Here is a 13,626-nt window from a genome sequence, read left to right on the forward strand (position 1 = left end):
TTGTATTATGTAGTCTTTTCTCCCTTCTGAATCACAGAACATCTCTATTTCTTGGTTGTTACCACTATGTGACTTGCATATTAATTACTTCCTTCCTTTTCCTTACATTTTTCTCACTTTTGAAAAAAATTCGAATTCATTATGGAGTTTAATGGAATGCTTTCTCTATTTTAAACCTACTGAAACTAAAATCGAGTTAAATGTATTTGCTCCCTGTAATTTGTGAAGATTGAAACAATCTGGTTGAATAGTGCTCAATATGTGGGAACACACAGCAAGAGGGAAGATGTAATTTATCAAGTTACAGATCTTATTATCCATTTATCCATCTATTTTCCTGAAAATAGACATGCCACAATTTACATCTATAGCCTTATTTTATTCTTTGATAGATACAATAAGCACAAAAATAAACAAGCAATAAGAAGAAACAAGGATGTAAGAGATAAAAAGGACAACCCAGTCCATTCTCTTTTCTAAAAGTTTTGTAACATGAATATGGACTAAGTTTCAGGAATTTTATCCGGAAAATCTTAAAGGGATATTTTAGGCCTAACAATCTGACTAGAAGTTATGAAAAAGATTAGAACTTAAATTACAAACAGGCCTCTGAATCTCTATATTTTATAGGCATTTCCTACATATCTAAAGTTAAAAATATACTATATCTCTATATAACACTCACCACTTTAGGGAGATAATCAGTATTAATAAACATATCAGTAAACTATTATATTTTGATTTAATAAAAAAGTCTGATCTACCCACTTATAATAGCTCTTGTAAATTCTATTGTGAAAAACTAAAAAGTGTTTCTCCCACTCCATAAACTGACAGAAGTCTTTTTTCCTTCATTACATAAGCTGACAGAATATTTCTTATTCCTGTTCTTTTTTTTTTAACAAGATGTTAAAAAAGGTTTTGTCTTTCTAAGGGAGTTTCTAGAATTAGCATTTAAGTACTAACCTGACTGGAAGCACTGGGATCTTCAGAAACTGAAGAAGGCATTTCGAAGGGAGCGGGCCATGAAGCCCCTTCCGAATCATTTGTCTGATCTGAACTGGACGATTCCGGCTGTTCTGCGGTAGATGAGACAGGCTGAGCAGCTCCATCACCATTGATACTGGCCAAACCAGAAATAAAAAAGGATCACTGTTACTAAAGTTAACTTTATGCAACAGTCTACCCGTTTATAAAAACTACAATCTGTAATTAAGCAAACATCTCGTAAAAAAGAAATATGAAACAAATGTTAACAGTATCATAGGGGCCAAACTTAAATTATTACTTGTATAAGCTTCAAACTAAATTTTAGATCAGAATTCCCTTCTTCTCTTTAGAGAAATAAGTAGCTGAGTACCTGTAATATAAGAACTTGGAAAGAATTGCCTTTTGATACCAGTGCTCCTTGCTCTTTTTCTTCCTCTGCCACTTCTGATCAATTAGTCTTTGATAAAACTCTTTCAACCACGTCCAGTCACCAGTCTGGATAACATGAGATACATATTATTAATACAACACACATAGTCGAAAAAATGTTCCTTAGTACCATCTGACAGAAAAGACTCCTTTTATTTTTTGAATATGGTTTCATAAACACAAATTCATTAAAATCTTATCTTTCTGGGTCAATGCATACTACATTTCTTTTGTTTGTTTCCTAAAGGAAACCCATCTTCCTCCTCTCCTAACAGGCTGGGAGAGGCGAGTCTTCTCTATAACATGTTCTTTAGCAGCTGGAGTAGGTCCCACTTTGCACACTATATTGAAATGATCTGTGTGTTTATAACCCCAAACAATGAACTGCTAAGGAGCAAGGCCTGTGATTTGTTCACTGTCACATCCCAGTGCCTAGGCTCATACTCACATGATGAACTAAACTGTGGTCTTTTCAAAGGAAAACAACACTTATTTTAAATCTCCTTTAAATCACCATAACTTAATTTTCTTTATCAAAGCACTGTAAGCATATTCTTTAAAGACTGACCATGAACTATTTCTTGCCAGCCCAAGAAAAGTACAGATATGGAGGGCAATCCTTGAGAAACTGCAACAATGTTATGTTTTTCAAAAGTATCCATTCTCAGCATGTGGGAAAAACAGTCCTTACCAACGTACAATTTGAGAATCTAAGCTAAAGAGCATCAATTAATTCTAGTAACTACAGCCACGTGTCATTTAACAATGGGGATATATTCTGAGCAACACGTCATTAGGTCATTTTGTCCTGGTGTGAACATCACAGAGTGTTACTTACAGAAGCCTGGATGGTACGGCCTACTCCGTACCTAGGTCATATGGTATAGCCTATTGTTCCCAGGCTGCTAATCTGTACATGTGACTGTACTGAATATCAAAGGCAATGGTAACACAGCGGTAAGTATTTGTGTATCTAAACATTGCAAATACAGTAAAAATACAGTATATTATAAGCTTATGGGACCACCATTACATGCAGTCCATCGCTGACTGAAACGTTATTATGGGCACTGTATTTATTCAGAGGAACAGCTTCTAATATTTTTCACATTTTCCAGTAGCCATGTTTCATGAGAATCTGTTTAAGGGAGACATTAAAGGATTTTTAAAAATATTAAACTAGTCCCTTAAATTTCACAGATTTTTCACAACTTTCTTCATTGGCTTCATCTTTTTTCTTGTAAGAAAGAATCTGGCTGTTGGAATCAATAAAATAATTTTCTTCACCATTCTCATTCTCTTCTTCTTTCTTCATTCAAGCTTTTCTATCTTCAGCGAAACTTTCAATTTCTCGATTGTTGAAGTACTCAACTACATTTTCACTTTGGCCATTCTCTGAAACAAAATCATATTTCTAGTGCTCTTAAGCTGTTATTGTTTTGCTGGATTTTTTCACAAAAGCATTACCTGAGATGATCTCATAAAGAGTTCTTGAATATCTAGCTCATCTAGTAAGAGGGTCCTTCCTATGCGGTGTACTGCCATGCTCACGTGCGACTTGCTGTAGGGAATTTTCAGGAGTTTTTTTATGTTCTTAAAAAATTAAGAGAAAAAAATAGTTGAGAAAGATTGTTTCAGTGTGATTTGGAATCTTTTAAATTTTAGCTTTATTTAGCATAAATAAACCTTATTTCCTTAAGGTTATACAAACAGAACTTTAAACAAAGAGCTACACTCAAACACACAGAGGATGGAGTGTTCAAACCAGAATCATGTAGACTTTATGAGTCACACTATGTCAGTGACAGTCAAACATTTATTTTTACATGATAGGATTTCTTAAAGTTAAGGGTGGATACGTCACACTGTTATGCTGACCCAGGCTTCTAGCATATCAGATCAAAGTCAATAACGATCAATAGATTTTACTAGAAATATCATCTGTAACTCAATTGGTAACATATACAGAATAATCCCAAACACTATAATCAGTTTCAATTACTATCATTAAAATATAACCATCAGTATTATTACCACTGCCAGTGTTTGGGGATTATTCCTTCCTCTTTAAATAAAAATGTGGTAAACAATGATACTTTAATAACAAAAAAGATATTCGGTAATCAGATACGTTTTACCTTATTTCATCACTAATTTCTCAAGACTTGTAAATTTATATCATGCAAAACATGGCATGATGTAAAACACCTATCACAAAACACCCCCAAAATTATTTTAGGCGACAAAATAACACTTACTTCAGAGTCAGAGACAACATCCACATCATTTCCCACTGAATCAATAAAGTCATATGCCATGCCAAAGCTACCAAAGAGAAAAAAGGACACTGGTTATAAGGTCATGCTCATAATCATGCAAGTAGAGTTTAATAACAATACTGTAGTTCATTGCTTCTAGGATACACATTTCCCACATTTTAACAACTCTGAAACCAGGATGTGTATCACCATCACAGCTGGCAAGTTTTTTCTTCTTAGTGGCACTAAAATCACGCTGTGTCTGAAAGTCAATGGCATCTTAGATTTGATAAGACATGGTAATAATCATTAGAAGCATCCAGTAGGAAATATTTTGAATAAAAACAATTATTTTATTTCTGTAATCACAAAACCCAAAGTCTCCAAGGGAAAATAGTTCAAAACTTTATTCTTTTTAGGTGGAGAGATAAAAACAGAAACATGTATCAGGATTTTACTTTCTGAGATTGTGTTTCTAGTGATATACAATACCTCTTTTAAAAAATATACATGAAAAAAATGCACCCGACGCCAATTCAGCCACAAAAGGAAATGGAAAAAAACTGTTAATTGAGCAGCCAACTGATGCCACGTACCACCTGAGGCACATCTATAGTCGACAAGCCTGAAAGGCACCCAACATCGCCATGTTCCAATTACTAAACGGCAGAGTGAGGACACTTACCAAGGACTGCCTAATGGCAAAGCATGCTTTGTGATTTACTGTATGCTTGAGTCAAATTATTTCGCCCTTCTCAGCTTCCATTTTCTCAGGTGCAAAATAATTAAGTGCCTATCTCAAAGAGTTGTTGTGAGAATTAAATGAGATAAGCATATAAAATACTTGGCACAGCATTTGTATAGAGTTAATATAATTATTCAGATTTCCTCGCAACATTTATGTTGACAAATCACCATTAAGCCATTCTTTTAAAAAATGGTATTTGGGATATTCCCAACTTTTTGCTCCTATAAATGATGCTACACACACACAGTATTTTTGCAAATACAACTTTTATTTTCTGAGGCTTTAGGATAATTTCCAAACTACCAGCTCATAAAGTATTAGTGCATTTGTGCCCCTTACTACAAGTTACATGGAAATATTTTAGATTGAGTGGCTGAGAAGGGGGAAGAAGAAAAGAGAACCTCACACATTAAATGGCCTACAAAAAGGACATTAGTACATTTTTCTCTATAGGACCTCAGGCTACTCTCTCAACTTTAAATACCATCAGCAGAATTTCTGGTGCCAAAGTCAAGGTGTAGGTCACCCAACATGCTGGGTTTTTAAATCTGGCTTTTCCAGATCAACCTGCCACCATTTAATGAAAAACTCCACAGGAAAGATGAAGCAATGTTCAAGGTTTTCCTCCTCATGCACCAAGCTGATCCTTTGTATTCATATATTCAAAAGGTATGCAAATTGGCTAAAATAAAAGGGCTGATTGAACTTTGGCGGTCAAAACTCATCTTTGCTAATAACGTGATGCAGACTTGAAAGAAGCATATGCAATTGATATTGTATGTACATCTTCATATCGTAACATCATCTATTATTAGAATAAAAAGCCTTTGAAAATCAAATGTGATCTTTCTCTAAAGAGAAATCTCGACAAGTTAATGGGCATTACAAACTGAATTTAAAAGCAAATAAGAGTTTCAAGTGAGGGTGGAGGGGCAGGTAAAAATGCCACTGATTAATATTTACCTTGAAAATGGCTTGCTTTTCTTGCTGTTGCCAAGAATGGTAGTTCCTGCCGGCCCTAGTTTGGCACTCTCTCGTAACCAGTTGGCAGGTGGGAGTTTCAAGTCTGTTTTCTCTTCAAGGCGTGCAAATGCTGTTCGAAGAGGGGCAGAAGAGTATTTCACCACAGCTCGGCTCTTCACTTCATTGCCTCCAAGAAATAAAGCTGATCCCTAATTAACACATTGGGTGAAACTTTAATGAAAATTACTAGGAACGAAAAATCTCACCTTCATAAAAAAAAAAACAAGAACTTGTCACACCAGGCTTCACAAGGAATGTATGCCACTTGTTACTAACAGTACTTAATAAATTTGAGCATAAATGCTAACATTTATTTAGTTCTTTTATACCAACTTCAAAGAAAAAAGATGAGTCAAGGAGTATGATGGTCATGGTTATCAGCTAGAAAATGGACCACCTACTCTACCTTTTAAAATTTATTCATACAATGTGGAGAAGCAGAAACCAAGGAGACTCAATGGTAACATGTTAACTAAATGCAAACTTCAATAAAGCCTATTTTCAGTATCAAAGATGTATTTTAATTCTTTTTTTTTTTTTTTAATTTTTGAGACGTAGTCTCGCTTTGTCGCCCAGGCTGGAGTGCAGTGGAGCAATCATGGCTCACTGCAACCTCGGTTTCCGGGCTTTAAGCAATTCTCCTGCCTCAGCCTCCCTAGTAGCTGGAATTACAAGCATGCACTACCATGCCTGGCTAATTTTTGTATTTTTAGTAGAGACGGGGTTTTGCCATGTTGGCCAGGCTGATCTCCAACTCCCCGACCTCAGGTGATCCACCCGCCTCGGCCTCCCAAAGTGCTGAGATTACAGGCGTGAGCCACCGCGCCGGGCCAAAGATGTATTTTAATTTTAATAACACATCATTCATAAAGTAGTGTGGTAGAATATTTGGGCCTTTTTTTGATTTAATGCAAATATTTAGTAATTGATGCCTCGGTTCATGCATGTATGCATGGTTCAAATACTCCTGAGTCTCTAACTTCACAGCAAGGCATTGGGGGTTCGTTCCTCACAACCTGCACTTGCACACTCCCAAAGCAAGTTCAGTGTCTGGGTTCAATACTCTAACCTTTCACGCAGTCCCTTTTCTGCCTGGCAAACATTTTACACCTTTTGTGAATTAGTTCGGTCTCATTTTCGGCGAGTCACTGCCTGGCACCGTTTCTTCCCTCCTGCTTTGCACGACTGTGCCACGTTTTGGAACGACATATTTACAAGAACGCTCCTTGAGAGCAGAGATCGTATCTAACTCACCTGTCGGCTACCAGGACTGCTTTTAATACGAATACCTGCCGAAAGGAACACGGACTTCCACTCCCTGTTTTGGGGGTGTCAGGTAAACATGGAGAAGCCTCCAGAATCTGCCGGGAACCGTGGCATCCCTCCCCGGTGGAGCGGATCCTCCGCTCCGCATCCCTGGCAGGTGCCACTCCAGGGAGGACTCACCTGTGCAGAGGGTTCCTCGGATTCTCCCTGGGACAGGAGGCTGAGCCCTCCTCGAGCGGCGGCTCCGGCCGGCGGACCCTCGGCTCCGGCATCCTTGGGATCCCCCATCACTTCAATCCAGGTCAGGCGAGACGAAGGGGAAGCACAGCAGCAGCAACAGCCACCCGGGCCCAAAACAGGGCAAGCGCCGGAGACGCTCAGCGGACCGCACTTCCGGTCTCTGCCAGGAAGAAGTAGCTGTGACTCGCCATTAAATCTCGCGATCTTTGTCCCATAGGCCCGGCCCCGCCTCCCGCTGCGGGTGCCGCCTTCGCGGCGAGGGCGGGAATTGTAGTGCGCCTGCGCTTGTCCGAACCTCTTCCTGAGACTGCTTCTCGCGGTATCTGACTCCTAGATTCCGCCCTCTGCACGCCGCTCGCGGTATCTGACGCTCAGGCTCCGCCCCCTGCACGTCTTTGTTGGCAAACAGTTCTGGGGGTGGTGTGAGCTTGCCCGGTGGTCTCCGCGTGGGAGGCGACGTGCAGCCGTCTGCGCTACCGTTGGCTCCGGTTACGTGAATTAGTGAGGGCTTCGCACTTCTTCCCCAGGCTTCAGTATCACCTCTTTTCACGCGGGCACCCCGAGGGCCCGGACTGGAAAAGCGAGCCAACCATCTCAAGACTGGGCGCCCCTGCCCGCCCCTTAGTGCCCGTGTGGCCCCATCCTGGGTGTGGGAGCGGCGGGGCTTCCGGGGAGGACGCTGGGACGCGCGAACGAGGCCCTCCCGGTTTAGGGAATGGGTGGCTTTCGGAGGCTCCTGGGAGCCCGGTATGCCCGCTGCTTGCGGGGCGTCCCAGGCGGTGCAGGAACCCTGAGAGGCTGCACCTGGGGCCTCATACCGCGTATGTTTCCATTCGGGCGCTCTGGGTGGGCCTGAGACTCGGCGTTTCTCATAGGTTCCCAGGAGGTTCCTTTGAGTAGCCAGGAGGTGGAGAAATAGCCCGGGCCGTTTGCAAGCTTTGAAGGTCCAGGCTCTCTTACTTTCCCACTCTTCAATGTCATCTCAAACTGTCAGACGCAGCCACATCCATCATACATGTTTTGTAGTAAAAGTGTTTTGTTGTGCCGTAAGATACAGAAAGTGTTTTTAAGAATTAACTTGGCTCCTGCAGTTTGGCTATCTCAATTTGTAATTCACATTTGGCTCTGATAACTCACTGTCCTGTCCGTTTTCAGGAATGCTCCTGATGAGCAAGCATTCAACTCACAAATTGCTTTCAAAAGATAACAAAACAATTTTATGAATTAAATTTAACAGGCCGGGCGCGGTGACTCACGGCTGTGATCCCTGCACTTTGGGAGGCCAAGGTGGTCAGATCGAGACTGCCTGACCAACAGGGTGAAACCCCATCTCTACTAAAAATACAAAAATTAGCCAGGTGTGGTGGTGGGCGCCTGTAATCCCAGCTACTAGGGAGGCTGAGGCAGGGAGGCTTGAACCCGGGAGGCGGAGCTTGCAGTGAGCTGAGATTGTGCCACTACACTCCAGCCTGGGCAACACAGCAAGACTCCGTCTCAAAAAAAAAAAAGCCAATGTGCAATATGATCTTAATTTTAAAAAGTCTCCATTTCTGTATCTGTGTCCACAAAAACAGATCTGAGTCGTAAAATGAAGTGATTTAAATTTATTCTTTAATATTTTCCTATTTTTATTTCTGATTATTATAATATGTAATTTTGTTAAGCTTTTACACACACAATTCAGCTTGTGGTAATCTTTAAATTCTGTTGTTTTATTGTGTAATTCTATCTTTGTAAGAAAGAAATAGCAGTGATTCTTTTCTCAGGATTCAAGTATTTTGCATGCTTCTTGAGAAGTGAGTGCCTAGACACGTGTTGATGATGCTTAGTGGGAAAACGTGCTGAAATAGCCCGTGAAAAGACAAAGTATGAAATGGAACCAGGAACTCAGCACAGAAAAAGAGGTTGGCAGCACACAGAGGATAATGGGAGCTCTAAGGGTGACCAGGGACCCTTGGGACTGACTGTGGACGAAAGCCTGAGTCAGGGCTGGGTCTCCAGCAGCCACACACAGGACCAGGATTTCAGTACTGTAATTTAGTTCGTAAAGGAGCAAGATTGCTGGGGGCTGGAGCAATTGGGCACATCTGGGTTACATAAAATTTATATATGCCTCTTGCTCTAAGAGCCTATTAATTTTTTCTTTTTCCCTAGTCAAACACTTATACATGCTGCTGGAGCTCATAGTGGTCAGGAAAATTTTAAAAAATAAGTGAGAAACCCACTTTTACATGGTGAATTGTTTTTTATAAAGTTATTGTCACTTTTTAATATAGGAGGTTGAAATATTTTGTGGGAAAACATGGAGGATAAGTCATTACTCTTAGAATTTCAAGTTTTCAGACACTAATTGATTTTCATTTTCATATTGTACCAGTGTCTGCCTGTTCCTCCATCCCTGTCCTCCTGCCCCAGGGCCCCACTTGGGATGTACCCCATCATCCGTGGCCTGCTCTGCCTTGTCTGTGTAGTTATCCTGGCTCTTGTAACTACCCATGGCTCTCAGGTGTTTACCTGCCTCTTCAGTGCCTGATGCTCTAGCTACTAAGAGTGTTTGTGGAATGAATGAGCAGCGTGCTTGTTTGCTGCTCCAGCTACTTGTTCCATAGCTCCACCTTTGCTGGTGCTTTCCTCTGCCTAAAATACCTTTTCCTTCCTCACCTGGCTTCTCTGCTGACACCTCCCCCTCCTTACTCCTCAGGGTTCCTTCCTTTGTTCCAGTCGCTTGTATTGCTTTATCCTGCACTTGTCACATTATAGAAAAATTACCTGTTTGTATCTGCCTCCCTTCCCGACTGTGAGCTCCTCAAAGGCTGGTGTCCCGTCTGATCACTGACACCAGGCACAGCACAAGCCGACAGAAGTGTTTCAGCCCTTAGGCAACAGAGGGAAAATGACTGGGGCTGACAGGCTTTTAAAATGCTCATCAGAATGTTTGAGACATAAAAACAATATTGTTGGCTCCAAAATATTGTTTTAATCTGCAAAATCAAAGCTAAAAATGTTTAATGAAGTAGCTCCGAAATCCTGCAATGTCAATGTCATTAATTATTAAAGGTCGTATTGACATACAGTTTGTTCCATTCTAAAACAGTTTGTAGATAGACTTTCTCAGTTAGCAAAAATCCTCCCAGCAGGCAATGATCTCTGAGAAATCCCAGTCGTTTGTAAATTCATGTAGTTATTTGTATAGTTTCCAAAACGTTATAGCAAGACAATTGTAAATAAGGCAAATGTGGTTGGGGCTCCTGGCAGAAGTACAAGTGGCCGGGACACTCACGGTTCTTACCTAGCCTCACTGGCAGAGCATGCCAAACTTGAAAACCTCTCAGCTCGGGGACCATTTGGGGAATATGCTTTTCAGTTTGCCGTGGGCCCTTCCACAGCCTAATGTCTTGCCCCTCACCAGCCTCATTTGTTTACTTTCTGGATCTTAGAAAGTTCTGAATTTCTGGCTCCTGATCCTAGACTTTTAGAGCTGAAAGAGTTTTGAGGTCGTCTGAGCCAATCTCTTGCCTCTTTAGATGAGAGCAACGCAGTCCAGAAAGGAGAATAGGATCGACTTGTTGAACATCATACAAAGGTAGTTACAAAGTTAGGACTAGTACCCAGGTCTCCTACCTTAGCTTTCTAAAAAGTCAAATAGTAGACATAGGCCAGTGGAATTTGAAGTTGTCTCATAATCACCTGAGGAACTTGTTAAGCAAACAGATCCTCCAGCCACCTCCAGAATCTAGTATCTCTGGGGTAGTGCTGATTAGTCTACATTTTTAGTGCAATTGTTAAGTTTCTGACAACCTCGCCCTGTAGATTATACCTTTGGACAGTGGTCTCCAAAGACAATCCCCTGAGGTGCAGGAAGACTAACTTTTTTTTTTTAATCTGAAAAGGCAAAATTAAGCTTTACTAATATGTAATATACAGATTGACACAGGTGCCCTTCCTTGGGCCATGGTGAGCTGGTCAAATAAGATTGGGTTGTACCTGACAAAACAAATGATCCCCAAGTGACAGTGGCTTACAGCTGGGTTAGCCAGAGAAAGAACAGGATGCAAAGTTAAATTTGAATTTCAGATAAACAGTGAAAACATTTTTGGGATGAGAATGTCCCAAATATTTAGCATAAGTATGTCCCATCTGATGAAGCAGCCTCAATCTGGAGCATTACCAGTTGCAGTAGGAGAGAGACAAAAAGAGATTGGTGCATTGCAGACTAGCTCCAAAAGCTTTTGGTCAGAAGTGGCAAACATCACTGCCATTCACTTTTTTTTTGGCCAAATAAATCACATGGCCAAGCCAAGCATACATGTGGCAGGGGAGACTGAACCGTAAGGAGGGATGTTGGTTATCCGTGACCATTATGTAGTCTACCACAGGCATATATGGTGGCTTGGATAGGCTATTGGATGCCATTCACAAGGCCAAATTTGGTGAAAAAGCAAAGCCTTTTGCAGAATCTTTTCAGAGTTTTGTGATGAGGGATGTCTTAGTCTGTTTTGTGTCATGATAACAGAATACCTAAGATTGGGTAATTTATTTTTAGAAAAGGTTGATTTAGTTCATGATTCTGCAGGCTGGGAAGTTGAAGCACATGGTTCTGACTTCTGGTGAGAGGTTTCAGGCTGTGTCATAATATGGCAGAGAAGATCAGTGGGTAAGTGGACATGTGTGAAGAGAGGCAAAACCAAGTGGGTGTTCTGACTTTATAATAACCCACTCTTGCAAGAACTAACCAATTCCTGAGAGAACTACCACACTGAGATCAAATTTCAACATGAGTTTGGTGGGGACATACATATATCCAGATCACAGCAAGGAGTGACCTTGAAAATCTTGTACCCCACAGAGATCACAGATCATCAGTGGTAAAGCATTCAAAAGAATTGTCAAGCTTGAAAATGAGTTACTATATTATCTTTTATAAAGAGTGTTCTACATTTTCTCATCTGTGATGACATGTAGCTGTCATTAGGATGATACCCAGGCAAAAGTTTGACAAAAACAAACAGACTGAATCTGTTTCTTCAAAACAAAGGTGATGTTTTAACAATGAGTGGGCCAGGCGGGTGGCTCACGCCTATAATCCCAGCACTTTGGGAGGCCGAGGCGGGCGGATCACAAGGTCAGGAAATCGAGACCATCCTGGCTAACACGGTGAAAACCCCGTCTCTACTAAAAAATACAAAAAATTAGCTGGGTGTGGTGGTAGGCACCTGTAGTCCCAGCTACTTGGGAGGCTGAGGCAGGAGAATGGCGTGAACCTGGGAGGTGGAGCTTGCAGTGAGCAGAGATCATGCCACTGCACTCCAGCCTGGGCGACAGAGCGAGACTCTGTCTAAAAACGAACAAACAACAACAACAAAAAAACAATGAGTGGGAAAGTATTTGTTTTTGTTTTTATTTTGACAGAGTTTTGCTCTTGTTGCCCAGGCCAGAGTGCAGTGGCGCCATCTCGGCTCACGGCAACCTCCGCCTCCTGGGTTCAAGCAATTCTCCTGCCATCAGACTCCTGAGTAGCTGGGATTACAGGTGCCCACCACCATGCCCAGCTAAGTTTTTATATTTTTAGTAGAGACGGGGTTTCACCATGTTGGCCGGGCTGCTCTCAAACTCCTGACCTCAGGTGGTCCACCCACCTCGGCCTCCCAAAGTGCTGAGATTACAGGCATGAGCCACCACGCCCGGCCAGTATTTGGTTTTCAAAAGAATCTTATGGAGAGCATTTTTGAAAGTAGATGTTTAGAAATCTTTCCAACATTATGTGATTTTTGTCTCTAAAAATGATGTATATTGCTTATAAAAACTCATATCTGCACACTTAACTTAGAAACTGAAATTCCTAACCTCTTTTAGAAATCTTCCAAATGGAGAGGTTGAGTTTTAAATATATTGAGGAATTCTAAGGAGGACAGTGGCATAGTTCTGGCTTACTTAAGGCGTGCGAAGGGAAGAGAGCCAGCAGAGCTCGTCCAGAGGCAGCAAGCCTCATGTGCTCCTCAGCCACACTGTCAGGGGGTTCGAAAAATCTGTCCACACTTAATTGTTTTCTTTGATACTAGTTGTCCTACCCAGAACACCCAGACTGATCTCTTTATCAGCTGCCAACTGATTTGTTTACCCCAAAAATATGCCTGCAAGATTCACAATTCCCAGGCTGCCAGCAGGTTTTTCTGTCTCCTATCTGTTATACATCCTGTTTTTAATTTTGTTCCATGACAACAGTCTATTGACCTTTCTTCTTGTACAAGTAAACAAATTGCATATAAAACAACTAACTAAAAATCTCTGAGTTATTCCTTGATACTGTTTAATTGGTTTGTTAAAAAAAGACTGATGGACTTCAAAGAAGACGGAAATTTAACTAATTACATTTCGGTTAAAACTTGTGCATGATTTGTGCCTACAGTTGAAATGAGCAGTTTGATTTAGTAAACCCTGAGACCATGTAATTTTTTCAAGTAGGCTTGCTTATCTTTTGAGATATTTTAAGTGATGACAGCCATTAAAACCACATCTTAAAATAAACTTGACTTGGAAGGAGACCTCAAACTGTTATACTACAAAGTTTTCAACCAAGATTCTCAAAAATAAAGACTATTCAGCAATTTTGCTCTTTTAAAAAATATTAATGAAAATATAACCAATTTTCAGTCAGCAAATTAAAATGTTACA

General features: G+C 40.8%; 1 protein-coding gene across 2 annotated transcripts in view; it reads right to left on the reverse strand.

Moving 5' to 3' along the window:
- The window catches only part of EDRF1 (erythroid differentiation regulatory factor 1), a 45,977-nt gene extending 38,682 nt beyond the window's left edge, over positions 1 to 7,295 (reverse strand). For both annotated transcript variants that reach the window (XM_011930196.1, XM_011930195.1), the window contains exons 1-6: positions 6,895 to 7,295; positions 5,389 to 5,597; positions 3,678 to 3,744; positions 2,887 to 3,012; positions 1,361 to 1,485; positions 967 to 1,123 (exon numbers count right to left, since the gene is read on the reverse strand). In XM_011930196.1, the coding sequence (XP_011785586.1) occupies positions 967 to 1,123; positions 1,361 to 1,485; positions 2,887 to 3,012; positions 3,678 to 3,744; positions 5,389 to 5,597; positions 6,895 to 7,002 (792 nt within the window). In that variant the 5' untranslated portion in view covers positions 7,003 to 7,295. The remainder of the gene's footprint in view (positions 1 to 966; positions 1,124 to 1,360; positions 1,486 to 2,886; positions 3,013 to 3,677; positions 3,745 to 5,388; positions 5,598 to 6,894) is intronic.
- Positions 7,296 to 13,626: the final 6,331 nt, after the last annotated feature.

Source organism: Colobus angolensis, unplaced genomic scaffold (genome assembly GCF_000951035.1).
Source record: "Colobus angolensis palliatus isolate OR3802 unplaced genomic scaffold, Cang.pa_1.0 Scaffold85, whole genome shotgun sequence".
Classification (NCBI taxonomy): domain Eukaryota; kingdom Metazoa; phylum Chordata; class Mammalia; order Primates; family Cercopithecidae; genus Colobus; species Colobus angolensis.